The sequence below is a fragment of the Osmerus eperlanus genome, chromosome 4 (genome assembly GCF_963692335.1).
Source record: "Osmerus eperlanus chromosome 4, fOsmEpe2.1, whole genome shotgun sequence".
NCBI lineage: Eukaryota > Metazoa > Chordata > Actinopteri > Osmeriformes > Osmeridae > Osmerus > Osmerus eperlanus.
Window position 1 is genome coordinate 20,332,798 of NC_085021.1, and position 27,805 is coordinate 20,360,602.

Sequence of the window (27,805 nt, forward strand, 5' to 3'; positions counted from 1 at the left end):
CCTAGTCATGACGAGACGATATGATATGATTGAATACGATACGATATTATATATGTCATGATACAATATTCATGATATGTTTCCATTTCTTGGGGTGTTTCTATTCCTGGAGGGAAAACCCATATTGAGTTTTGTATGTTTTCGATGCTCCAGATCTTGTTCTCCAACATCGAGGCCATCCTGGACGTTCACAAAGAGGTCCTGTCAGCCATGGAGGGAAGCCTTCAGCCCGAGCCCCAACCTCAGCACGCCCTAGGACACGTGTTCCTGCAGTTTGTGAGTTACACACACACCTCTCCCCTCCATCCCCCCAAACAAGCCTGCATCCTGTCCGCTAGAAAGACCCCCTCTATCCCTCTTTCCCCACAAACCCGTGCAAGGCTCTGTCACTGGCATCCCCCTCGGCACATTGCTTTCCCTCTCGTCTCTCCACCCGCCCGCCCCGCCCCTTCCATCCATCCCCTTCCTCTCTCCCCCCCGTCTCTCCAGAGCTTCCTCCCCACTCCCCACTCCCCCCTGATTGAACTCATTTGGCCCTTAGGGACAACAAAGACAAGCCTGTGCCCGGGTGGAAGAGATGGTGTGTCACTCATCAATGGAACAATGGTCCCACTAGTTGAGCTCTCTCCCTCTCCCTCTCTCTCTCTCTCTCTCTCTCTCTCTCTCTCTCTCTCTCTCTCTCTTTCTCTTTCGCCCTCTGTCGCTTAGAAGCATCAGCTGACAGAATTATGTAAAAAAAACTGTTAGCTCTTATAGTATAACCAATAGTAGTTGACAGCTCTCTGTCCTGAAGTCATACACAAGCACTTTCTATGAGGAGAGGGATTCATGTTGCTGGTAAACCAGCCTGTCAGGCAGCCGAGATAACGAGAGCCTATCCAGGTACTACACACAGAGTCTGCTGCAGACCGAGAGGTCAGACAACTCGATTGATTTAAGTACATCAACATGCTTTTTCCATTTCTCTGAGGGCTGGAGAGGTTAGCCTTTGCTGCCGTGGTGGGCGGTTGGAGTGCATCTCTAAATCTTATGTTACAGTGCCTTATTCTGTCTGGCACTGTGCAAGTGTGTGTGTGTGTGTGTGTGTGTGTGTGTGGGAATAGAATGTCCCTGTGTTTCTGTGCCTGTGCCTTCACATGTTTATGTATGTTTGCGTGTGTGTGTGTGTTTCTCCTGTCGTTAAGAGGGCTGGACCTACACAACCACTGGCTTTGTTATCTTCAGATCCATTACACTCCTCTCTGTAGTGAGTGACCCCTCTGTCCTTCAACACTGACACCTCTAGCCCAATCTACTGCCCTCGTCTGGTGCCCTCCGTCCCCGACCCTTGACCCTACGACAGGGGACACCCCGACTGAGATTTGATTAACTTCCCTGCATTGTTCAGCAGAGGAGTCCAGGTCGATCACTCTCGAGTAGGAAAGAGGAGTGATCTGCTCCCAGCGTTTTCTCCATCTTTCCATGTTCCTTCCAGACCTCAGTGCAAGTCCAGTGGCTGCATTCCATTTGGAGATCCGTTCCGTCTTGCGTACGATTTCCCCACCCAAACACTCCCCTCTTAACAGGGGTTCAGATTTGTGTTCCTAAGCCGAGGACAAACGGAGGGCCGTGAACAGCGATGTGACGTGTCCTCAGACCTCGCGTTGCCTGATAAAGCTCATATTCATCACAAGCGGGAGGGGGAGGGGGAGGGGGAGGGGAAGTGTTCCGATCGGAACGCAGCTTAATGCAGCCAGAACCTCAAATATCCCCGAGTGTTGACCTAAGGCGTGGAGGCAGAGTGGCTCCGAATGGGATCTGTGCAGATCAGGAACACTCAGCCCATTTGAACCTAGCTTGCGTGCAGAGGAGAATTAGAACGCACGAAATAATTTGAGAATGTTTGGGCATCACAGACATCAATATTTGCCCTGTTTCTAGACTAACACACTACACCCCACACACACACACACACACACACACACACACACACACACATACACACACACATACACACACACACACACACACACACACACACACCACACAAAGACACAGCCATGACCATGGATCCTGCAGGAGCCAACAGTCATCTCATTATGCACTTGACAAATAGACTCTTTTTTCATCGACTCACTTATTCGCCTGTGTTTGATATTGCTCTGTGAATCCCCACCCTCCCAAAGATTCCAATGGTGGAAACAGATTTGCTTCTCAAAGAAACAAACATCTTTAAGCAATTCAGAGCACAAGGAGAGTCGTTGAGACCAGGCTAGCTCTGCAGGTGACCCCGCAGGTCACACTAAGGTCCTGGAAGATCTGACTGCTCAAGTGGAAGGCTGTAAATGTGTGATACTTTCTGACTGAATGAAGTCATTATCTGATTAATTAGCTTACAATGTTTTCTTAATGAACCACACACACACAAACACAAACACACACAAACACACACACAGACAAACAGAACAATTCTTGACCTCGTCGACGTCCTCCACAGCATTGACTGTTTGTGTGCGAGTCAATTGAACAGGATTTGTACACCATATGCTGGCCCAGCTGTTCCTCTTATTCACGCACTGGACTCTGTTCCCCTGCCAGGCTCAGCTCCTAGTGTGTGTGTGTGTGTGTGTGGGGGGGGGGTGTTTATGTGTGTGTGTGTGTGTGGGGGGGGGGGGGTGTTTATGTGTGGGTGTGTGTGTGTGCGTGTGGTTGAGAGAGTGGTGCTTGACAATGTGTCCACAGCCGCAAAATAGGGTAACACACTTTCAGCTCCCTCGTCATGGGAACCTGGAGACGCAGATTGTAATGTTGCTGAAAGGCTACCAACTGTAGATTTGTTGGCTCCCTGCCGCGTTGCCATGAGAATATTACACACTCATCCTCATTCTGTCACACACACACACACACGCTGGAGACACTTTTGTTCTGTTGGTAAGAGTCTGGTAGTTTTAGAAAGCAGAAGGAAAGCAGGAGAGCTAATTCAGGAGGTCTAGACTCAGTTCTGAGTTAGGGCTGTTGGAAACTGAGCACTATTGTGGCATACAGGGAGTCAGGTGGCTGAGCGGTTAGGGAATCGGGCTAGTAATCTGAAGGTTGCCGGTTCGATTCCACGCCAGGCGGAATGACGTTGTGTCCTTGGGCAAGGCACTTCACCCTACTTGCCTCGGGGAGAATGTCCCTGTACTTACTGTAAGTCGCTCTGGATAAGAGCGTCTGCTAAATGAGTAAATGTAAATGTAATATTTCTTTGGTACCAGGTTACAGACAGACCTGTGCAGGAGCTTCCTCCCAGTGTTGGAGCAGCTCAGGCCACGGTGCCCAGAATAGTCCCAAAGACAACAGTTGTAGCCAGCCAGTAGCTTGGGTGTCTTTTTATTGATTAGCCCTGTGGACCATGCTAACTGGACCCCATCGGCCAGCCTTCCAGCCAGCCTTCCAGCCAGGCTAACGTTTCTCCCAAGGTTGCAGAGATATCCGTACTCGGATCAGGTTGGATTTCACTTCCTGCTTGCTTCAAGTAACAAGCAAACGTTTTGATTACCCAACGAACGAAGGGCCAAGCGGTGCTGGTTTCACATCCCAGTGAGTGCTCAGTAGCCCCCATGCTACGGGCTTGTCTAGGGCTTGGGGCATGTACAAGCCAGGTAGACTCTGTGCTGGACGCAGTGTTCTTCACAGTGCATGAATGATGCATTTGAACCTTTTATTTATCTCTACATATCAAATGACAAGTGAGGATGAAAAAGCCGTGTGTGGTGCATAGCTTTGGTTGGTGCCGAGTCAAAACAGGAGCGGTCTGATAACAGGGGAGTCAGGTGGCTGAGCGGTTAGGGAAGCGGGTTAGTAATCAGAAGGTTGCCAGTTCAATTCCCGGCCGTGCCAGATGACGTTGTGACGTTGACGTTGTGTCCTTGGGCAAGGCACTTCACCCTACTTGCCTCGGGGGGAATGTCCCTGTACTTACTGTAAGTCGCTCTGGATAAGAGCGTCTGCTAAATGACTAAATGTAAATGTAAATAACACTACAGCGTACAACTGTAGCACTGAGTATAACTGGACATTACTACCAGCACACTACAGCATTTACTCACACAAGGACATCCTTCAGGAGGAAAATCTGTTTTGTAAACACACCATATCAGGGATGCCGACAAGTCCAGTGTGACATTAAAAGTGTGTGTGTGTGTTATGGTTGTTTGACCTCTCTCTCTTCCCCCATCTCTCTCTCTCTCTCTCTCTCTCTCTCTCTCTCTCTCTCTCTCTCTCTCTCTCTCTCTCCCCCCCCCACCTCTCTCTCTCCCCCCACCTCTCTCTGTGTGTCTCAGAGGGGTCGTTTCTCCGTGTATGGAGAGTACTGCAGTAACCACGAGAAAGCCCTCCGCCTGCTGATGGAGCTCAACAAGATCCCACACATCAGGACCTTCCTACTGGTGAGACCACAACCACCAAGCACTCCTCCTCCTCCTCTCCTCCTCCTCTCCTCCTCCTCTCCTCCTCCTCCTCCTCCTCCTCTCCTCCTCCACCCCCTCCTCTTTATTCCTCCCTCTCTCCACACGTCTCATCACCACCTGATACCTCTCTCCACCTCATCCCTCTCTTCCTTTCCCATCACTGTTGTCCTCCCCCTCCCTCCCTCCCTCCTCTTCCGCTGTCGACGTCCGTCCATCTGACGGCAACGGTAACCAGGTCGCACGCTCCCCCGGCCGCACACGGACGCACACGCACGCGGTCACTCTCAAGGTCGCTTTCTCACCAGCTGTTTCCATGTTTAGACACCCCCGGCTCACCCCTCAACACAGGACACACAGGAACTGTCTTTGAGCACGCTCTCAAACATGATGTCAGACTCTGAGAGGGAGAAGCGGAGAGCGAGACAGCCAGCCAGCTGCAATGTGTTGGCACAACTGACTGGAAGATATTAAGCCTGTTGATGCCTGTAAAAGGTTTCCTTTTTTTTCATGTATTGGAGACTTGGGTTAACCACTTAGATCAGCTACTTGAAGGGATTGGAAAGTTGACAGAGGTTTGATTTGCTAGAAAGTTGGTGGTTATGAAACAAATCCATTGGTTTTATTGTACAAATGATATCAACACAAACATCAATAGTGCAAGTGTATATTGTCTCCGTTCTGCAGCTTCACTGTTTATTGGGGGTGGTAGTTATTTGCGTATGTAATATGCCTGACGTGTTGCTGAAAAAGGCCAACTTGATGAATACGCGTCAATGTTGGAATTACTTGAATAATGCAGAACTCTTCAGGATACAGAACAGAGAGCCCGCTCAGAAGTACCTCCTTACTCCTGACATAGTATCCTGTCAGAAAAGCTGAGCTCAGCTCTCAGCTTCACAAGTGACTGGAAAGCTGAGATGACTGAGGCAAAGAGGCCTGCAATCAAGTACTTCAGTAAACAACTGACTGAAGACACACAGAACTTTTGTCAGGATACAGAAGTTATATAACTAGGAGGAGACTGGCTGGAAGGGTTTAGACACGATAGCTCTTGGTATTCTTGGTGTGTGTGTTTTAGCAGGGAGAAGTGTTTCATTAATAATTCATATCTCCATTTCTGCAGTAGTTTTTCAATCAGACTGTTATTATTTAGTTTCATGGTGTTAGCATATAATATCTGACATCATCCAATTTCATTCAGTGTTTGCGTTTCAGCACGATTTCCTTGTTAATCAACAAGGTGCCGTGTGTGAATACATTTGACAGAACGACTACAAACCCCTGAAGTGATGATGAGAAATGAGGTCAGAGTCAAGATCTGGTTCCAGTCTCTGAGATTTACAAATACATTTCAGATGAGAAAAGGGGAGAGGGGAAGGGATAGAGAGAGGAGGAGCAAAACAGAGGACTTCTAGAGAGAAAAAGAAGAGATGGAAACAGACAAAGAAAGAGAGGCCAGGATTGCATCAGGATTGCCAAACCGTCTGGAATCTTAGGAATCCCAGAATTCTGCAGTGCTTTCAGTGAACATTCCACCCCAACACCCCCAAACCCCCCCCCCAACCCACTCCCGGCGTATAAATAAGCTTCTATAACCATAAGAGAAACGCATCGCTCCATCTTTCCCCCCTAGTGCCCCATTTGAACTTGAAAGCGGTTGAACGTAATTATATTGTTTGATTCTTGACTCGGTCACGTGTTGCATCCTCAGCGGAGAGTCTAGCGGTGGTTCTATCTCGCGTTGGCCTTTGATCTCTGCTCTCTTTGCCCTTGAGGACTTGTCGTCTGACAGGCCCCACTCCCGTCAAAAAATGAAGCAGAGAGAAAAGCCATTATCAAAGTTGCCCTCACGCACATCAAGGGCTCTTATGAAGATTTAGCTTCAGCATTTACATTTTTTATTTTAGGAAGGTTTCACTTTTATAGCATGAAATCAGGGACATTGTACAGGTTTCTTCCTCATTGTATGTAACACACCAAAACAGGAATAAAGCTGTACTTCACGTTACTATGGATGGCATAATTAATATGTGAGAGGCAGTTATTGGCAATATACCCCCCAATCTCCCTCGCTCTTATACAATGTTTACATCAATAAGAAATGTATTGAACAAACAAGTAACAATTCAGTGTGTTTCAGTTCGATTTGCATTACTCTACCTCCTTAAAAGGTTGGGGTCGTAACTTTTCTGTTGTATAACATGTTTTAATGTTCACTGTGTGTGTGTGTTCGTCCCCAGCACTGTATGCTGTTGGGAGGGAAGAAGAGCACAGACGTTCCTCTGGAGGGATACCTGCTAAGCCCCATCCAGAGGATCTGCAAATACCCCCTCCTGCTAAAGGTCAGCCCAGCCCTGCTCTCCCCTAAGCTGCCTGGTTACTCTCAGCTCCCTCTGCAATGTCCCCCACTTCCCTTTTGTCTCTCCCTCCCATTGCTCTGCATATAATTCCCCTCAATATGCCTCTCACCCATCCTCACCCACCCCTATCTCCACTCCCACCCCCTCACCCATCCTCCCCCCCCCCCCCCCCCATCCGCTCTCCTCCTCCCCCCTCCCCTGTGCTGTTCCTGGGTTCAGGAGCTGCTGAAGAGGACCCCGAAGAAGCATCCGGACTACCCGGCGGTGGAGGAGGCCCTGCAGGTGATGAAGGCCGTGTGCTCCAACATCAACGAGACCAAGAGGCAGATGGAGAAGCTGGAGGCCCTGGAGCAGCTTCAGTCCCACATCGAGGGCTGGGAGGTGAGAGGGACGTGGGGAGAGGAGAGGGGGGAGATGGGGAGAGGAGAGGGAGGAGATGGATTGGGGGGGTGAGGGAGAAGGAAAAGCCAAGCAGGAGAGATGGGAGGAAGTCTGAAGAGAGGGACGGAAAAGGACCGATGCAGAGGCTGGGGAATGGATGGGAGAGAGACCCCTCGCCAAACCTAGTTTAATACTCTTTAATAGAGTTTAAAGTGTGGATGGTGAAAGCCAGGGCCTCTCATTCTAGACGAACAGTGAGTGAAAGCTCCAGTCTGTTCTCAAGACAGGCCACCAAGCAGCCTCTCCTGTCCGTCTCAGAGCCAAAGGCTCTCTCGGACAAATCATCCTTCAGCGTGCAGGGGCCACGGACAGGGCTTGGGAGCGGAGCGCGTTTTTCACGCCTCCCTCACCCGTCACAACGAAGCCCTTGTCCCCACGGACACAGAGGGGACAATCTGCCCACTCAGGGGTGCCGAGGGGAGCGCCAGTGGGCACCTTGCCCAATCGGTGGAGCCCAAGGGGGTGGGGCTTGTCTCACACGGTGCGACTGTGAGAAACGGAGAGAGACGGGGGGCCCTCGTTGTGCCATCCCTCTTTAGTGACTGCCAAGACGAGCGCCCCTCTTCTTTCCCTCTCTCTCTCTCTCTCTCTCTCTCTCTCTCTCTCTCTCTCTCTCTCTCTCTCTCTCTCTCTCTCTCTCTCTCTGTCTCTGTCTCTGTCTCTGTCTCTGTCTCTCTCTCTCTCTCTCTCTCTCTCTCTCTCTCTCTCTCTCTCTCTCTCTCCCCCTCTGTCCCTCTCTCTCCCTCTCTCTCTCCCTCTCTCTCTCTCTCTCTCTCTCTCTCTCTCTCCCTATCGGTCTCCCTCCCCCTCTCTCTCTCTCTCTCTCTCTCTCTCTCTCTCTCTCTCTCTCTCTCTCTCTCTCTCTCTCTCTCTCTCTCTCTCTCCCCCTCTGTCCCTCTCTCTCCCTCTCTCTCTCCCTCTCTCTCTCTCTCTCTCTCTCTCTCTCTCTCTCTCCCTATCGGTCTCCCTCCCCCTCTCTTTCTCTCTCCCTCTCTCGCTCTCTCTCGCTCTCTCTCTCTCCCTCTCTCCCTCTCTCCCTCCCTATCGCTCTCCCTCCCCCTCTCTTTCTCTCTCCTTCTCTCTCTCTCTCTCTCCCTCCCCCTCTCTTTCACTCTCCCTCTCCCTCTCTCTCTCCCTGAAAATGTCACCGCTTGACCCTCCGGCTTGTTGTTCTTCCAAAGCATATCAAACAAGAAGCTGTTGTATGTTTAACAAGAGTATATTTAGAAGACGGAGATGATTGAATGGCATTGCGGTTTCCACATCAATTTCCTTGTCAAACACACTCTGAATGTGTTCCTAGTCACCACTGCTCTGATCAAAACAATTAGGAGAATACATGCAAACATAGTATACCGTAACACAGAGAGTTAAACACTGTCTATGTTAGGCCAGTATGAACCGTCTGACAAAACAGAAAATGTCGGCTGTGGAACCAACCACCAAAACACCATCCGACTTCTCGTGTTTTAGTCTGGATTTGGAACAAACACAATTCTTTTTTGCCAACTCGGTAAGTCTCTTGAAGTTTTTTAGCTTTCTCCCCGTATCAGAGTTAATCCTCAGGCAAGGCACTTTGCCTCTCCTCCACTCTCCTCCATAAACACTCCAATTTTAACCACATTAGTCTCACCCTGCCCTCCCCCACCCTGGGTAATCACCTCCAGTCCTAATGGAGGCTGAGGAGCACTGCCGAATGAGACCCAGACACATTACTGCTGCACTGACAGCCTCCATTATACACAAACACACACACACACACACTGTACATACAGACACACACACAGACGCATGACAACCCACAAAGAGGGATTAAGCAGGAGGGTCCGAGAGTATGAGACCACGGTGAACATTAAGGGGAACTGAGGACAGAGAAATAAGCTCTTTGGAACATTGTCAAATCATGCTCGAATAACATGGGTCATGCACAAACTTGTGAATAGTCCATGCATGTCATTAAAGCAAAAAAGAGGCAGATACCAAATACTAAGATAAATGTATCCCCATTTCACTCAAACTGTTAAGCATATTGATGAAAAGATCTGTGTCACTCTGTAAACAAATGCTAAAAGTATAGTGGTCTCAAACTGTTCGACCCTACTGTACAGTACATGAGCGGATGCATGCAAAGGCAAAAGCACACAAACACACACACACTTAGATCATGCACAGTTTAGCACAAGGGTTTAGCATTGATCCTGCAAAACATGATCTGTCTGCCCAGTTTGGCTGGAACGCACCTGTAAAAAGGGCAGATAATGGGTTTTCCTGGAGAGATGTATGTCCAGCGCAAATGTAGTGCCCAGAGGAATCGATTATGGATGCTTGGTGGAGGGGAATTTTCTAGTGTGCGGGAGATGAGCATGACATCAAAGAGACGAGTGTGAGTGTGTGTGAGTGTGTGTGTGTGTATGCGTGTGTGTGTGAGTGTGTGTAAGGGATGTTCTATAGAAAGGCACGGGGTGGGGGGGCATATCCAATACCCACACATGGCCCTGCTTGGTTCCAGTCGATTCGAGTTGGCACCATCCATTTAACACGGACATGAGTTTCTGGGGCCGATGTGGTGGTCCTCTCTTGCCGTCCCTACAGGCATGGCCTGTGCACATCTCCGTGCTCGTGCACCTAGCTCACTACAGTTACTCAGAAAACACACCTATGTCTGGGGCGTGGGAATGGCCGTTGTTAAAGGACTCACTGATTCACTGATTCACTGAAATATCACCTTGCTGTTTCAACCCAAGTGTCGTACATTATTGATGCAGCCTAGATCTCAGCAAGGTTCACACACATCCGGTCAGACTTTTTTTTTTCTTTACTTCAATTGAATCCCATCAAATGTTATGTCAGAAAGAATGAATTAATTCTGTAGGATGAAGGGTCCCTTGATGACAGCAGTGTAAAGGTTAATTGGTGTCTGGACTGCGTGAGCCACGTTCTGCCTTCTGAGACATCGAGATTGACGTTATCGTGTTTCAAAAGCCACACAACACAGAGATTACGATGTTTACACTGAAGGGAGGGAACGAGGTGCGTTATGAAACAGGTTGAATTTCTTCGGTAAGGAACGTTCTTTGGCCCTTTAACGGGATGCAGCGTCTTGTCACCGAGATGCTCTGAAATGTGGGTTAGCAGATTCAGAGATGGCTTTCTCGGTTTCCTGGTAACAAGGCCTGACCTGTGGGTCCATTTGGCTCAGGCGGTGAAAGGCGAGCAGCTTGTTGGTTTACTGTGTGAAAGTGAGACTATGGGTTGGGTGTCGATGTTTTCATATGTCACGGTTGCACAGGTCACAGTGTTTTGGAACGGAGGCCCAATTTCCTCTTTAGTTCTTGTCAGGAAAAAGGTGGTGGGATTATTAGGAAGTACTTCTTTTTTTTGTGGTGGTGGTGGGTGTTTGAGTTTCGGCACCTGCGACAAAGTTCCAGATTGTGTCTTTACCCCTGAGGGATTAGGTGACACTTCACATTGATTGTTCTGTCACACTTGTGCCTTAACCTGCCGTAACACAACATATCTTATGACAAATCTTAACACCGTCATGACGCATTAGGAAAACCTCCTAAACTGTCGAATACTTGTCCAGCCCCAGCCTGCAGTGGTGTGAGGGGATCTGGACTGTAGGAGCAGAATAAACAGTCTCTCTGTCTGGAGCTCACCAGAAGGCCCCCAGGGACCCAGTCTGGCACTGTTTAAAGTGGCTCCTGTTTTTCTCCCAATGTGGGGTTTGCCAATAGCATTCACTCATGAACTCCCAGAAACCTACACATCTTCTGGTACATTCTGCTGAGACACACTGTTAAGATACCACAGGCTCCTTTTTAAGCATTTATGGGAATTTTGAGCTCTAGATTTCAAAGGTTCAGGGAAAGGCTAGTGTTGACTGTAGGCCTGCTGTCTTTGGAGGACAATGGGATGGAAGCAGATCGTTTGAACGGAATCCAAGGGAACAGTTCGGAATTTTCTGTTTTGAATAGTTTTCACTGAGGTTGCAAACTCTGAAGTCACGAAACGAGTTCAAACTCGAATATGTATTGTCATCAAGAAGTTTATTGTTTTAAGATTTGAGGATCCAGTCGATTAATGTCACGGTTTCGACTTCCTGTGTTTTTCTGCAGGGAACCAACCTGACAGACATCAGCACAGAGCTACTTCTCCATGGTAACCTTCTCAAGATCTCAGCAGGCAACATCCAGGAGAGAGTGTTCTTCCTGTTCGACAACCTCCTGGTGTACTGCAAGAGGAAGTCCAGGTGAGTAAGGCCAAAACTTCATTTGTCTTCCCTCTTGAAACATGCTACAGTGGTTCCTAGGGGCAGGAATCTTTTGGTACCTTACAATTCGAATCGATTCTTGGGGTTACGATTAGATTAAAAATCGATTCCAAATTTTTCAGAGATAAAAACAAATATATATATATAAAAAACATCATAAAAAAATCGATTCACATACATTTGTGAATCAATCTGAATCGCTAGCAAACTGAATCGCGATTCAAATGTGATTTTTTCCCCCCACCCTTAGTGGTCTAGTCTCTGACCTGTTTTACGAGGGAAGACAAATTGAGGGGAATATACTGTAGACTAACAGTACAGAGTTTTCATTCAAGAGCTGAGTTTTACAGACAGGAGCCTGGCCTGGAAAACTGGGACATTAGTTAGAATTTCCAAATTCCTGTTTGCATGCCCAGCTCATTTATTTACAAACAAAACATCTAGGCTCAGTTTTCAGAACTGGCACCAACAGCCTCATTTCCTCAGCAGCGTATTACTACTTTTGACAACATTTTGCCTCTTTTTCTAGGGTTTCTGGGAAGAAGTCCACCAAGAGGACCAAGTCCATCAATGGTCCGCTCTATTTGTTCAGGGGAAGAATCAACACTGAGGTGATGGAGGTGGAAAACGTTGAGGATGGAACAGGTGTGTGTTTGCCAGCGTCGGCCATCTTAAGTTTGGAAACACGAATCTGCTCGTATCCATCATTCATCCCTCTGTCCTTTCATTCGTGGCTAAATCAAATCCAGTTTAACTGTTACACACACAACTAACCCCTTTTTACACGCAATGTCTCCGAGGGCTCCACATACACCCGCAGAACTGCACCTAAACCAACCTAAACCCTAAAAGAAGACAAGGGATATGTTGTACTTTGGCATAATTTACCCTTTGTCAAGAAGACCATTCAGATTCATTGTACTCTAAATATCCTACTAATTGACGTCATTGTAGGTCCAACCTTACCCTAACCCCTAGCTAGATAGAATGAGGCAGTGAAGATGCTTATAAAATATGTTAATGTCACTCTTCATGTTAGAACCACTCCTTAGTACAGAATGCTGATGTGAATCTGACAGACTGGCAGTTGAAGGATTGGCGAGTGATGCACAGAATCTCACGTGCACAAACACAGACACAAACCACTCAAGTTTCACACCCCTAAACAAGAAGCCAGGCTGTTCTCGTACCATATCTACCATCAACACTCTGCTTGTGTTTTTTTTTCCTTCTGTGGTTTCTTGCACACCGCATTAGTGTTTTGCCAGGCTTTGTTGCTTTAGGCCTCTGGGTGAAATTACCGTCTTCTTCTTCTTCTATCTTCTATCTCAAGTGTTTCCTTTTGATAAACTAACGAGACAGAGCAGACCCAGGCCTCACACACTCACACTCACTCACACACACACACACACACACGCACACACACACACACACACACACACACACACACACACACACACACACACACACACACACACACACACACACTCACACTCACACTCACACACAAACACACATACCCTGTATCTGTGTGTTGCTTGCTCTCGTACCGGGGTGTGAAAGAGGAAACCACAGTGCAAAACAGCGCGTTTCTCAGAAAGAGAATGGTGCCAACGTGCTCGTGAAAACATCTAACCCACAGATTGTTTTCGCACTGAAGAACATCTTTGCGCTCTTACCTAGATAAAAGCAGCCAGTTCCTCATCTTATGAAACAAGGATCTCTTGTTAGCCTGTACTGTACGTCCCTTTGATTCGACTACCTCGCCTCATGAGACGACGACACACTGTACTCCTCCTCTCTCTCCTGCAGACTCTTGTCCCCCCCCCCCCCCCCCCCCCAAATACACCACTCCCAAACACGTTAAGTGAACACCTTTTCCAATACGATCTACTTGTGCTCTCCCTTTAACGTTCAAATTGTCCCCTTGGGCCCTGGGGTATCATATCTATTTATATGACCTTTTAAACATCACACTAATGCACCCCATTACCCAGGGGCATTCATTATTCAGAACACATTCACCTGGAGCCGAACGGATGATAAAATTAGAATGTTGCGGGAAAGAGGAGAGTGAGCACAAGGGAAAGAAAGATGAAAGAAAGAAAAAAGATAATTTTGGGGGGGGGGGGGGGGATCATTAATGGCAGTGAGAGAAAAATGGAGAAATCAAGATTTCTCTGTAGTCAGGGCTATACTTTTAAACTGTTCAATATTTATCTTAGTAATTGACATGAAATCTATATTGGTTTTGTAATGTTATTTTCAATTGACATTAACCTCAGAGTATATTGTGAGTGCTTCTTCAGGAAGGTCAGCATAAACAGTAGTGTAATAGGTCCGTCATTTTCAAAGACCAGACTTCACATTCCCAACTGCCACATCAAAAGTGCAACATTGGAGAAAGGCTCTGTTGTCGTGTGTGTATACCAAACGACTTCTGTCAACTGTTTCGTTTTCTCCCCTAGCGGACTATCACAGTAACAACTACACAGTGACCAATGGCTGGAAGATCCACAACACGGCCAAGAACAAGTGGTTCGTCTGCATGGCCAAGAATGCAGAGGACAAGCAGAAGTGGCTGGACGCCATCTTGAGGGAGCGTGAACAAAGAGAGAGTGAGTGAAGCAAAGATAGCTTTTGTTTATGGTCCTAGCACTAGTTTACTGCCAATACTCTGTTTTAATAAATATAAGCTTGGGTGACACTGAACCCTAGAACCACCTGTTACGAGCTGTTCATTCACAAACAAGCCCACGAGGTGCAGTAAAGAGCCTCTTCGGTCCCATCGAGGTCCGGAAATAGGCTAGCTGTGACTTGGCAAAGAACATCTAAACAGGACACTGTGCACCTCATGGAGTTGCTGTCTGTAATATAACTCTTACAGAGGATATGTCTAGACATTCATACTCCACATAGCATGTTGTTTTTAACAGTATTTGTTTTTTAGTTTTTTAGGTCATGTACACTCAAAATATCCAGGATTTCATTAACCAGAATCTTCTCTAAAGAGATTACACTACCTCCCCATGGTACATTCTTGTACTCGTGAACAACAGTTTTCAAGCAATTTAACACAATTTCTAACTCGTCTTCTTAAACAAATTTACCCTTTTAGGTATTTTTAATTTTGTATTTTTTAATTTTTTTTTACTTCAAAAGGGGTTCCAACAAGAGTAAGAACACCTGTTCTCTGACAGCCACCTGTCTCTGTTATTGTGTGTGTGTGTTCACCGCTGTGAGTAAAGCTTGGAAAGGCGTTTACTACTCCTGTGGCTGTGGGCAATGTGACATCTGATAGCGTTGGTCACCAAAAATCCAAACCAAAAAACAGATTCCCCCTAAGCAATACGAGAACAAATCGGCTCAAACAACAGATGGTGCAAGACATTAATTACACCTGGGCTTTTGCCGTGTACAACTGCAGCTTGAATAGCTTTCAAATTGGCCGTGTTGCTGTTTGGATGGGAATTAGGTAAGCAGTTATTGCAAAGCCCTCTGGCCTCAGCACCTGAACCTGTTGTGGAAGTGGAGGGATGTGGAAAGCCGTGGGGTTCCCTGCGCCTGGGGTGTCTGGTTACGGCTGGGCGGAAATCAACCTGAGGCTAACAGATGCCAGATCAGTCATACTTGTCCAGGCGCCCCTCCCTCTAACACCCCAGACCCCCTCTTCTTAGATCCTGCCCCTTCAACCACATCTGGAAGTTTAGACATCAACACATTAATACATTGTACAATTTAAGAACGATCCAGTTGCATCCTAATTACTTCATTCCTTCAAATGTTAGTTTTTTTCCGCTATCGACCAACACAGTATGTTGTTGTCAGCCCGCCTCTTGTTCCCAGAGCAGCTCCATTGTCTTAAGCCTACCAGCTGGGAAAGGCTGGGGCCATCTTATCTGTGTTTTTTTGCAGAGGGAATATGGGTTGGTTAGCGTGTTAGCTGGTGCCAGCAGGAGTGGGAAGGGAGAGTGTCTCTGGACATGCTCAGACAGCTGCACCAGAAGCTCAGAGCCTCGGCACCGGACAGACCCCACTCTTATTCAATGACACTCTTTGTTTGAGCCCAGTCCAGCTGCTGTCAAATGTAATCCAACCCCACCTCCATCAGTAGCAGTCAGTTCCAAGCCCCTGTAATGGAAATGGTCTGAGCCCCACGGTGCAGCTAGGAGGCTCTGACAGTCCCACGGTGGAGTTTAACCTCTGAGAGCCCCACAGTGCAGCTAGGAGGCTCTGACAACCCCACGGTGGAGTTTAACCTCTCAGAGAGCCCCACGGTGGAGCTAGGAGGCTCTGACAGCCCCATGGTGGAGTTGAACATCTTTAAGCTGTGTTCGCCCCACTGTGGTGTTTAGCAGGTCAGAAAGCCTCACGACGGAGCCGAGCTGCTGAGACGAAGAGCTCTGTGGAGCCTAGCTGGGTCAAAAGGCCCACTGTTGACTTCTGAACTTCAGCTTCACAATAAACAACAGGAGCAGCACTTTGATTGACAGGCAGGCAGGCACAAGGGGTGTGTGTGTGTGTGGGGGGGATAAACATCTGGTGTTCCATCACAAGAAGGCGTCAGGCACAAGCCACCGCACTGAGTTCCTCAGCTGCATCTGTACTTTGTCTGAACTCTGCGATAACTCTGCGATAACTCTGCAAGACCCTTCATTGTGTCTTCTCACAGCCCCATGAAAGACCCCCCTCTCCTGCCTCTCCCCCCTCGCCCCCCTCTCCTGCCTCTCCCCCAGGGAGCTGGTACATGTGTAGACGTCTGAGGGCTACGAAGGGGAAGTTGGGTGCCCCCCTGGGAACCCAGTTTTTTTTTTTTTTTTGGCATGGTGAAACAATAGCTACTCCTGGAGCACCAGATGCCAGTCAGAATGCCAGTCATGGGAATCCATGGGAATTGCTTGTGCAGAAAGGGAAGATCTGAATCTCACTTAAATACTGTAACTCATTTCTTCACCTAAGTTTTTATTTTTAAGAACGTGAATGCTCAGTCGCCTCAACAACAACCACAAAAAACGTAATGGTTAACAAAATATTGAAGTACCTGCGAGTTTGTCCTTTCTCTGCATGTTGTATTTCAGATCCGACGACACTGCTGCAGCTAGCCAGCAAGCTAGCCAACTCATACTACCGGGCCACACACAGCTAGCTGGTTAACTCACATGTTCCGTAACACACACTTTTAACTAGTTAGCCAACTCCCCAAGACTCAGTTATTGTTTTATGACATCTTACTAAGAAGGTCAAAGCAAGATCGCCACAAAAACTTGATAGTACTATTACAGTGTAACTTTCTGCTAGCAAGCATACTAATTAACTGATTATGTGTCTTGCAGGCCTTAAACTGGGTATGGAGAGGGATGCCTATGTGATGATTGCAGAGAAGGGAGAGAAGCTCTACCACAACATGATGACTAAGAGCCGCCACCTGATCAAGGATCGGCGCAGGAAGCTGAGCATCGTACCCAAATGCTTCATGGGAAAGTGAGTTGTTTTCGAAGTACACTAACCGTCAACACTGAAGCTTTATTCCAGAATTCATTGAAATCCATTCAAGTTTGATCTTGAAACGGTTAATGTACGATGTGTTTAAAAATGTCATGGTGGAATTCTGTGAGAGGTGCCGTTTTTAATCCACGTAATTGCGTTAATTCCAACCTCATCTTGACTAATTGCTGCTGTGTAAACTTAGGCACTCAGAAGAAAAGCCATTCACTCTGTGTGTGCCTGGCTATATGCCCTACCTGCTGCTATCATGACATCCTTCTGTTCTTTGTGCCGTGGTTTGAGTTCACCTCCCACTGTTCTACAGTGTGCTAAGTACTGTAGTTCCTCTTAGAGTTTCCTGAAGCTGACACTTCCTCTGTCAGCTGGCCTTCTATTTTCACACACACACTTGCACACCCACTTGCACACACACAGAAGACACACGCAGACATGGACACGCACACACACACGCACACACACAAACACACGCACACTCTCAATCTGTCTCCCAGTGCCCAAACTGATGAACGAGTTTGCCTGGAATTGTTTTTCCCCCCCTCAGTCAGGAGCCAATCACTCGTTAGGTCTCAACACACACTCACAGCTTAATTAGGAAGACCCTCCCTTGAACAGTGGGCCGCTGGACTGAGCTGCAGTTTTTTTTCTTTCTTGTTCCCTTTAGTCTTTCAGTGCCATGAATGGACAATGAGGGTCTTGCCAGCAGCGAGGCATTTTCCATGACTTCCCTCAGCTCAACACAATCACTTTTTGCGAGATTCCAAACAGCAATTAAAATTCTCCTTCGATTTGGTGGATGGGGGGACGGGGGGGACGGGGGCACGGGGCACGGACTGTTAGGGCGATAGGAGTGATTAAGGCAGACCTGCAAACTTGCCTCCATGAACTTGTGGTCTGAGCTAAGTTTAAATGGCTGTTAAAAGTAACGCAAGATGTAGTAAAGCGCAGGAGGTAACGGTTTGCTGTGTGATCGGTGAGATGCTACTCACACAGTAGACTGAGGTGAGGGTTCAACCACGAAGGCTACGGGTGGATATTGTGCGTTAAGGATTAAATATAGCCATCTGTTGATTCACATTCATAGTCGCAAACCAGATTTTCAACGTAGGAAATCTAAATAAAATCAGCTGTCATGAAGTATGTATTTCATGGATCGTGCTGTTTCCTGATTCCTCCCATCCATCACCAAACTTCCGTCAAGCTCAGTGAGACGTGACGTGTCTCCTTGTTGTTGTTTTTCCTGTGACTCGTGGCTAGACTGTTTGTTCATGGAACTGCACTCTGCATTCTAGTGCAGCCAAACACCCCTGTGTGTGTATGGTGTGTGTATGGTGTGTGTGTGTGTGTGTGCCTGCCCACGCAGACGTGCTTGCGTGCGTCTGGGAAAGCGATCCATATCAAACAGTATTCCTTCTTGTCAGCACTTCATGTAGGAGACTCGCCAGGCCCCCTCCCTCCCTCCCTCCCTCCTTCCTTCCTTCCTTCCTTCCTTCCTTCCTTCCTTCCTTCCTTCCCTCCCTCCCTCCCTCCCTCCCTCCCTCCACCCCTCCACACCTCCATCCCTCTCTCCTACCCTCCATCAATCCCTCCCTCCTTCCCCCTATCCTCCCTACCCAGCCTCCCTCCCTCCCACCCTCCCTCCCCCCTACCCAGCCTCCCTCCCTCCCCCCTACCCAGCCTCCCTCCCTCCCCCCTACCCAGCCTCCCTCCCTCCCTCCTTGGTAATGAGTGCAACCTAGGTTTGTATCTGATGACATTATGAGCAAGCATCTCCTAGTCTGAGAAAGCCCAGCAGATAGCGGTGCTTGCTAAGTGGGTCTTATTGAATCAGACCGCTACAGAGAGTGCCTGTTCGACAGTGTCAGCTTTATTGATAGCATAATTCCATCATTTGTCAACAGCTTCAATGTGGTTGTCAGCTGTCTGCTAGTTCGTCTTCCTATAGCTTCTCCACACTCAGTGTACCTGGCCCGTTTGCTGATGCAGGTTATTTATTTTGAGTGGAACTTGCATAGCATCATGGCTTTCAGAGTCCAGCAGGGCCTTCTTGGTCCATTTGTGGGTGTGAAATCTGCTGTAGAAGATGTTTATCGTGCCAGCGACATTAGGTTTCTACCAAGCACACCGTCCTAAGCGTCCTGAGTGAGAATTCACGAATCGCTGTGCAGGAGAGGGGGTAACTTGTTAGATCTTGTTCATGGTGAGTTCATGCTAGGAAGAGAAAGAATGATGCCTCAAACATGAAGTCACTTTATTTCCAATAGCTAATATGGATGACATCACTCAGCAAGACATGCATGAAGCACCGGCTGACTAGTAGAAAGTTACACGCACACACAAACACACCCAGACACACACTCAACATCTGTGTGGTCTGGTCCCGTCTTATTAACAGGGATATACTCTGCTCCATACATGCCTTGTGGCTAGAATTAATCAGGCTCTTACGTAAGCACCCCCAGACACACTCGCACACTCACACACTCGCACACTCGCACACTCGCACACGCGCACACACACACTCCCACCACCCAGCCTGCCCCCTCCACATCCACTTGAATCCTCTGCCAATGTTAATTAACAGTTTCTCACTTTGACACACTGGTACATCCGCGCACACACACACACACACACACACATATGTTTGAATCCTACCTGAGCAGTAATAGTTAATGGTTTGTGTGTGAGGGTTCTAATTATGGTAAAATATACTCAATACGTCAGCCGGACAATAGACAATAGAGCCCTGGTAGAAGCAGATGGCTCAAGGTGGATGCATTTTTGCATGAACACACATGCACACACACACAGGCTTTCAGTCTGCTTTCACAGTGTCATGCCCTTGTGCACACACATATATTTTGCATGAAAACACATGCTAAGAGATGACGTGTTTATAAGCAGTACTCGCACACACGTACATAATACTACACAGGGGGGCTCCATGGCACCCACACACACACAGACCCACGCACACACACACGGTTGCTCAGATTGTTCTGTCTCTCATTCACTGTTCATCATTCTTTGGGGAATTGATTTTGCTCAACAGCGTGGAAGATTGAGCAGAGGGAAATGTCATTTTCTCCTTCAAACATTTGGCCAGTGCAACAGCCGAGTGTCAGATGGGTGGGGGGGGTGGAGGTGTGGGTGGGGGTGGAGGTGGGGGTGGAGGTGGAGGTGGGGGTGAGGATGGCCTCCACACCCTAATGGAGGGTGGTGTGAGTGGAACACAGCACGTCACAAGGCAGCCTGTTGGAGAGGAGAGAAGGGAGTCAAGTCAAACGGAACTGTCCAGCATGTGTGTGTCCACTGTGTTAGCTGTGTTAGCTGTGTTAGCTGTGTTAGCTGTGTTAGCTGTGTCACACTTCACAGGGTTTGCTGTCATAACTGTAATATATTCATGTCACATAAGATGAAGGCCCCTCTTAGTGGCTGCTGGCTTTCTGCCATGTCATGTCTTGTGTCCACACGAGGACACAAGGTAGGTCAGGTCACGCTGACTGTGATGTGGGGTACATACAGTATACTCACTGTGGTGTGGGGTACATACAGTATACTCACTGTGGTGTGAGGTACATACAGTATACTCACTGTGGTGTGGGGTACATACAGTATACTCACTGTGGTGTGAGGTACATACAGTATACTCACTGTGGTGTGGGGTACATACAGTATACTCACTGTGGTGTGAGGTACATACAGTATACTCACTGTGGTGTGAGGTACATACAGTATACTCACTGTGGTGTGGGGTACATACAGTATACTCACTGTGGTGTGAGGTACATACAGTATATTCACTGTGGTGTGGGGTACATACAGTATACTCACTGTGGTGTGAGGTACATACAGTATACTCACTGTGGTGTGGAGTACATACAGTATACTCACTGTGGTGTGAGGTACATACAGTATACTCACTGTGGTGTGGAGTACATACAGTATACTCACTGTGGTGTGGGGTACATACAGTATAAAGCCATGCGAGTTTGTGTTTCATGTGAGGTTGTGTTGTGTGTCCACAGTGAGTTTGTGTCCTGGCTGATTGAGAGCGGGGAGATCAGTAAGCCGGATGAGGGGGTGAACTTGGGCCAGGCGCTTCTGGAGAACGGCATCATCCACCACGGTGAGAGAACACCCTCCACTCGTCTTTCCTCTTTTTCCTCTTTTTTTTTTCCACTCCTTCGTTCTTCATTTCCTCCTTTCGTTATACTTCATCAGTTCAAGCTCTACTGTTTGTTTTCTCCCTCATTACTTTATCTCCGGTTGTCTCTCTGAGACTTGTGTTGAGAATGTGAGTCTGGTGGCTGAGCGGTTAGGGAATCGGGCTAGTAATCTCAAGGTTGCCAGTTTGATTCCCGGCCGTGCCAAATGACGTTGTGTCCTTGGGCAAGGCACTTCACCCTACTTGCCTCGGGGGGAATGTCCCTGTACTTACTGTAAGTAGCTCTGGATAAGAGCGTCTGCTAAATGACTCAATGTGCGATAGGACTTTTCAAATGAAACGCTCCCTTAAGGCTACTGTAGCCTACTACTGAATGAGTAGATTCTAGTCTCACACCATTTACTTAATTTAATTTCTGTTACTTTCTTTTCAACGTTCCGTAACACTTTCTCCTTCTTACTCATGCACAAATACACTGTCAGCCTGTTAGTCTCTCTCTCTTTCGGTCTCTCTCTCTCATTCTTACTTTCACTCACTCACTCTCGTTATTGACTTAATGATATTTTGCACCCTGTCTGGTATTTTCAGTTCTCCTTCCTAGCAGTGCAGCGTTTAATCTTAAGGCCATGTAAAGCCAAAGATGTGTTCCTCAAAAATGTCTAATGGTCCGGCAGGTTGAGCTTGAATCAGTCTCTCGGGCAAAATGGTCACAAACTGAAATAATGCATTGAAAAAAGAAATGCACACACCATCCTCTAAATAATTTATGAAGGGAGTTTGACATTGAGTCACTGGGGGCCTGGACCGTAGGTAATCCCAGACGTAAACTGTGAAAGGCAGCCCCCACACACCAACCTGGCGCACAGAGCTGCAGGTTCCTGAGTGTGTGTGTGGGGGGTTGGGCTCGGAGTATGTGTGTGTGTGAGGGGGGCTTGTGGGTTAGGAGTGGAGGGTTGTGGTCAAGTGGGGCAGGCCGGTGATGGCTGAACAGGGACAGTGTAGCCACTTATTAGTCAGTGACCTGGAGGCATGAGGTGATGTGACAGGCTTGGAGAGTGGACACAAGGAGGGAGAGGGGGAGGGAGGGAAATATTGAGTCAAAGACAAACTCCCTATTTTTGGCAAGGAACACGTCAATACTCCTTACATCTAAAACTAGGTGTCCTTCAAGGAGCTGGACTTGAGGATGGGAGGTTGCAACCATATTGGCATTACCGATTTAAAGTGTTCTAAGTAAAGAATAGAAGGGCTGACAAAAGGAGACAACAAGAGGAAGCTGTTGTGGCTGATTGAGATGGACCCGTAGTCTAGAGTTGTTGAGGTGGAAGGAACAGTAACGGACACACATGACCTCTAAAGTAATACATCTTAAAAGCAGAAAACCAATCAGCCCTGACATTTATCCCTCTCTCCTTCTCACTGTTTCTCTCCTTTTTTCTCTTTGTCTCTCGCCTCTCTGTCTCCACGCTCTCTCTCTCTCTCTCTCTCCTCTTGACATTACCAGTGTCGGACAAGCACCAGTTCAAGAACGAGCAGGTGCTCTATCGCTTCCGCTATGACGATGGAACCTACAAGGCCCGCAGCGAGATGGAGGACATCATGTCTAAGGTGTGTGTGTGTGTGTGTCAGCGTCTGTGTGTGGGACAGGGAGAGAGAGATCTCTCTGACCTCTCACACACATTTCTGGCTGTGATGAGTCTATGTCAGAGGTGATGTCGTGCACGGTAGCTCGGGGCTAACTCATTAGCGCCTGACAACACTTGTAGCGCCCTGTTAGGAAGCAGGGCTTTGTCTCGGTAGGCAGAGATGGAGGATTAGCTAGACCAGCTGATTCAAAGAGGGGTTAGATGGCTGAGCGGTTAGGGAGTCGGGCTATTAATCAGAAGGTTGTTGGTTAGATTCCCGGCCGTGCCAAATGACGTTGTGTCCTTGGGCAAGGCACTTCACCCTACTTGCCTCGGGGGGAATGTCCCTGTACTAACTGTAAGTCGCTCTGGATAAGAGCGTCTGCTAAATGTACATGTAAACCCGCTCCTTTCTCCCTGTAGGGTGTACGACTCTACTGTCGCCTGCACTGCTTGTACACGCCTGTCATCAAGTAAGTATCCCTCCTCCTGCTCCTCCTCTTCCTCCTTTTCAATCCTCTCTCTCCCCTCCCCCTCCTCGTTCACACTCCCTCTCTCCAGGTGCATGTCTGTGAATATTCATGAGATTCACATTCAGCCCACACCATCCCCTCTGCGTGCAGTGGAACAAACGGTCAGCCTGCCGACGTGAAGCCATTACACACACTCTCCTCCTCAGTCTGGAAACCCACCTTTTATTTTCCTCTTCAGCTATACATTGATATTCAGGTCGGGGTTGTCAGGTTTTTCAAGGGCAGGAGGGTTTATCAGGGAGCGTAGAATTGAAAACTGGCCTTCACCACCTTGAACCTATGTGTGATTTTAGATTAAGAATTCTGGGTTGGAAATCTTACGTTTGCTCACAAGAGCACAGAAACACAGTGACACACTCACACTTGCACACCCTGGACAAACACAGCAACACTGCATCAATCTTTATTTTTCTGTGGGAGTCACCTTCAGCAGTAGCACCCAGACAGGAAAGCAGACATGGTGCTAATCAGGAGTACATGCACACTCTCTTTCTCTCTCTCTCATTCTCACTCAGTCTCTCATTCTCACTCTCTCTTTCTCTCGCACTCTCTCTCTCTGTCTCATTCTCACTCTCTCTTTCGCACTCTCTCTCTCTCAATCTCTCTCTCTCCCCCTCTCTTTTTCTCCCTCCCTCTCTCTTGCTCTCTGTCTCTATCTGTCTTTATCTGTCTCCATCTCTTCCCCCCTCTATCCAGCCACTGATTGAAGCCTCCAGTGTATCAATTGTCACAGGCGAACAAATAGGCTCTGGTCAGCTGGAGATTCCATTAACCCAGCGTAGCAGGGACACGCCTCTACACAGCGTCCAGCGTAGCAGGGACACTGCGGCTACTGGTTCGACCTGGTTACCTACTTCCTGTTGAAGTGAATATTTCACCTGTTGCAAGCGTCGGCCTACAACGCTGATGTTGATTGCATCATCGGGTCTGATCAGGCCTTCTGCTGTGGTTGTTCTGGCTTTTGTTTGAGTTTTCCAGTAGATGTGCAGTACGAGAGGACGTGAGGAGGACACACACTCACACACACACACACTCTCACACACACACACACACACACACACACACACACACACACACACACACACACATGCTCACATCCATCACAGTGACAAGGTCAACAACTCGTCAGACGATGTACTCAGTGGTCGGCATGTCATGTGGGTCTAAACCGTACTTCCTGTAAGCCTTTTCAACTTCCTGTAGTCACTTCCTCTTTCCAGAATGGTCTCATGTGGGTGTTTTTGGACCTTGGCTGTAATTCTTACTAAGTTTCAAAACAGGAGTAGCTCGGTGTAGGTGTATAGCATGTTGCCAGGCGGAGGTACGATCAGAGGAAGTGATAAAGTAGCTCCTAAACCTGTGGCTCTGTGTGTCATGACAAACACACCTGTCACACAGGAAGTCCATCTCCCATTGGTCCTCAACTAGACAACATGAAAAAAAAAAAGAAGACAATCATTGAGGAGGATGTTTAGAAGGCACCATTGGATGGGAGATGTGAGAGATGATGATGCAGATGTGTTTTCAAATAATAATAATAGTATTTGTCATGCACTTTATATTGAGCTAAAATCTCAAAGTGCTACAGGTTAGAAACAAGAAAGGGCACCAAAAAATCATGTTGAACAAAAAGAAAATAGGACAGAAGAGTCAATCAGCCAAAGGCTCTGTTAAAAGGTGGAACCTCCAGTGAGCCAGGCAGTGTTTAATCATCTGTGTTTAGCAGGTAAAAGCCCACACCGTATTGTCCATGAGTCCCTGCTGGCTGGCTAGGGCTGTGTTTGGGCTCAGTGTCTGCCTGTGCTCACCTGTGCTCTCCGTCCTACTCTCAGGGACAGAGACTATCATCTGAAAACCTTCAAGTCGGTGGTGCCTGCAAGCAAGCTGGTGGACTGGCTCCTGTCTCAGGTAAATTCCAGGGGGGTCACAGTCTAAGTAGAACAATCATAAATACTGTACATTTACATTTAGTCATTTAGCAGACGCTCTTATCCAGAGCGACTTACAGTAAGTACAGGGACATTCCCCCCGAGACAAGTAGGGTGAAGTGCCTTTCCCAAGGACACAACGTCATTTTGCACGGCCGGGGAATCGAACCAGCAACCTTCTGATTACTAGCCCGATTCCCTAACCGCTCAGCCACCTGACTCCTGTACACTGCACACACACTTAGGCACCCAGACACACAGGCAGTATGCTCTTAATATAAGTAAAACTGGTATAAATACTGTTCACACAGGCATGCAGACTGTATGCTCATGTATATACACCAAGACACCCACACATATAGGATGGTCCTTAAGTCGGAGACCACAAGTCAAGATGCTTCTATTTAGCATGTTTTTTGTTTGTACTACAATATTACAAATTATATTGTCAGCTTAACAATTTGAGTGAAAAGTTCAGTCTTTTTGAGAAATGTTCAGGAATGTCAGAATTTTTTGTATTTGGTATTCCCCCCCTCTTGGCTTTACTGACTCGATACAAGTTTGTGCAAAACCTAATGACCCATGTTATCCCAGCATGATCTGACAATGTTCCAAAGAACTCCATGTGATGTCCCAGAATGCTCGGGCTTTCTCATTCTTCAGGTCCCCCATTGAATGTTCAATGTGATCTCAGACCTTTGTACCCCACTACATGCAACCTTGCAGACTACATGCACACACACACATACACGCACACGCACACGCACACACACATACAGTCACACACACACACATTGAATAAATTACAGTGTGCATGTGTGTGAAGGTATAAACCAATCTTTAAATAGTAACTATGGATTGTGATGCGTGCGTCATCTTGTCTCCCAGGGCGACTGTTCCACACGCGATGATGCCGTGACTCTGGGGGTGGGACTGTGCAACAACGGCTTCATGCACCACGGTCAGTCAGTCAGTCTCACACACACACACACACACACACACACACACACACACACACACACACAGGTGCAGCACACAAACAGGTGCACCACACACACACACATGCACACACATCGACACACATGCACCAAACACACACCTTCACCAACCCCCCCCCCCCCCACACACACACACACACACAGTAACTTGTTTACCCTACAGTATAATACTGTAGCCAAAGCCCAAACCGTGACCCATGTCAGCAGTGCACCCTGAGCTGAGCTGTTTGCTTCTGCTACAGAGCTGTCTGGGTCAACAACATCAACATCTACAGTACATCTGCCTTCAGAGGCAGCTTAGCCTACATGCATCCTCGGCACTGTGTGAAGGGTAATCACCCTTCACATCCATGCACACACACACACACACACACACACACTCAAGCTCAAAACTCTTGAGTACACACTTGTGAAACTTACACTCTCACACAGCGATTTGCACAATTGCATGTGTTCTTTTTGAACTTCCGCTGTTTCTCTCTCTCTGTTACTCTCTCTCTCTCTGTTACTCTCTCTCTCTCTCTCTGTTACTCTCTCTCTCTCTGTTACTCTCTACCACACACACACGATCCCGCTGCCATCTGCTGGTGGGTTTTACTGCACCAGGTTTCACACCTTGACCCTCTGACCTCTGATGACAGGAGGTGTGTTCTCACCTGTCTGACCTGCTCAGCGCCCCAACGCTCCTACTGGCCTAGTCAGCATGTCTGTAAACACACACACACCAACACCCCCTCTCCCCCTCTATGGCTCTCCTGTCTCTCTCTGCACCTCACAGGACCAGCTACCGTTAACTAGATGTTTGGGAGAACCTCGCAAAGACCCTTTAATGTTTTTATTAAGTAAAACTCGAATGATGTTATGACATAATGGCTGAAGCCCAACCACAGGATCAGATACTGTGCACTGTTGTGTGGTCACCTGGGTATTGTGCTGCGTATTGTGTGTGTGTGTGTGTGTGTGTGAGCCTTTCTGTGGTTAAAAGCTAATGTTTCTCTCTGAGATCGTTCATGCGGTCATTTGGGTATTACATTTCACCATGTAGCTCATCTGAACTGTAGATACTGCAGTTAAATTATGTATTTATTATTTAGCGCTTGTGTGTGTGCATGCGTGTTCTTGGAACAGCCAAATTAGGGGATTTCCAGAGGCACCCTCGAGCTGAATAGACGGCATTAAGGTATTAGATGGCCTGTCCAGGTGAATAGGAAATACCTTCAGGTCAGACTTCATTTTCTTGGCACAAGGCCAGGGCGTAGGTGTGTGTGTGTGTGCTAAGCGTGTTTGTGTGTGTACTACGTATGTTTGTGTGTGTGTGTGTGTGTGTACTATGTATGTGTGTGTGTGTTCGTTGTAAGCTGTGTGGCACTGGTACATGTCACACAGCGAACACTTGCGAGGACCAACACTGTGGAGGGCTGCACTCTCTGTTGTCTCCTTGAACAGTTGGAATCAGGCTTTTCCATGGAAAGGTTTTCCAGAAGATAAGAGCAGAGAACACGGTGTCCTTCCAGCACGCACATGAAGACACACACACATGAACTAGC

General features: G+C 47.7%; 1 protein-coding gene across 1 annotated transcript in view; it reads left to right on the forward strand.

Annotated features, from left to right (window-relative positions):
• Window positions 1–27,805, forward strand: part of prex1 (phosphatidylinositol-3,4,5-trisphosphate-dependent Rac exchange factor 1) — a 70,202-nt gene that overhangs the window by 17,891 nt on the left and 24,506 nt on the right. The window contains exons 3-15 of the mRNA XM_062460550.1: window positions 154–276; window positions 4,305–4,409; window positions 6,671–6,772; window positions 7,010–7,171; window positions 11,350–11,483; window positions 12,034–12,149; window positions 13,973–14,122; window positions 16,838–16,985; window positions 21,035–21,135; window positions 22,679–22,782; window positions 23,223–23,272; window positions 25,165–25,240; window positions 26,149–26,221. Of these exons, the coding sequence (XP_062316534.1) occupies window positions 154–276; window positions 4,305–4,409; window positions 6,671–6,772; window positions 7,010–7,171; window positions 11,350–11,483; window positions 12,034–12,149; window positions 13,973–14,122; window positions 16,838–16,985; window positions 21,035–21,135; window positions 22,679–22,782; window positions 23,223–23,272; window positions 25,165–25,240; window positions 26,149–26,221 (1,444 nt within the window). The remainder of the gene's footprint in view (window positions 1–153; window positions 277–4,304; window positions 4,410–6,670; window positions 6,773–7,009; window positions 7,172–11,349; window positions 11,484–12,033; window positions 12,150–13,972; window positions 14,123–16,837; window positions 16,986–21,034; window positions 21,136–22,678; window positions 22,783–23,222; window positions 23,273–25,164; window positions 25,241–26,148; window positions 26,222–27,805) is intronic.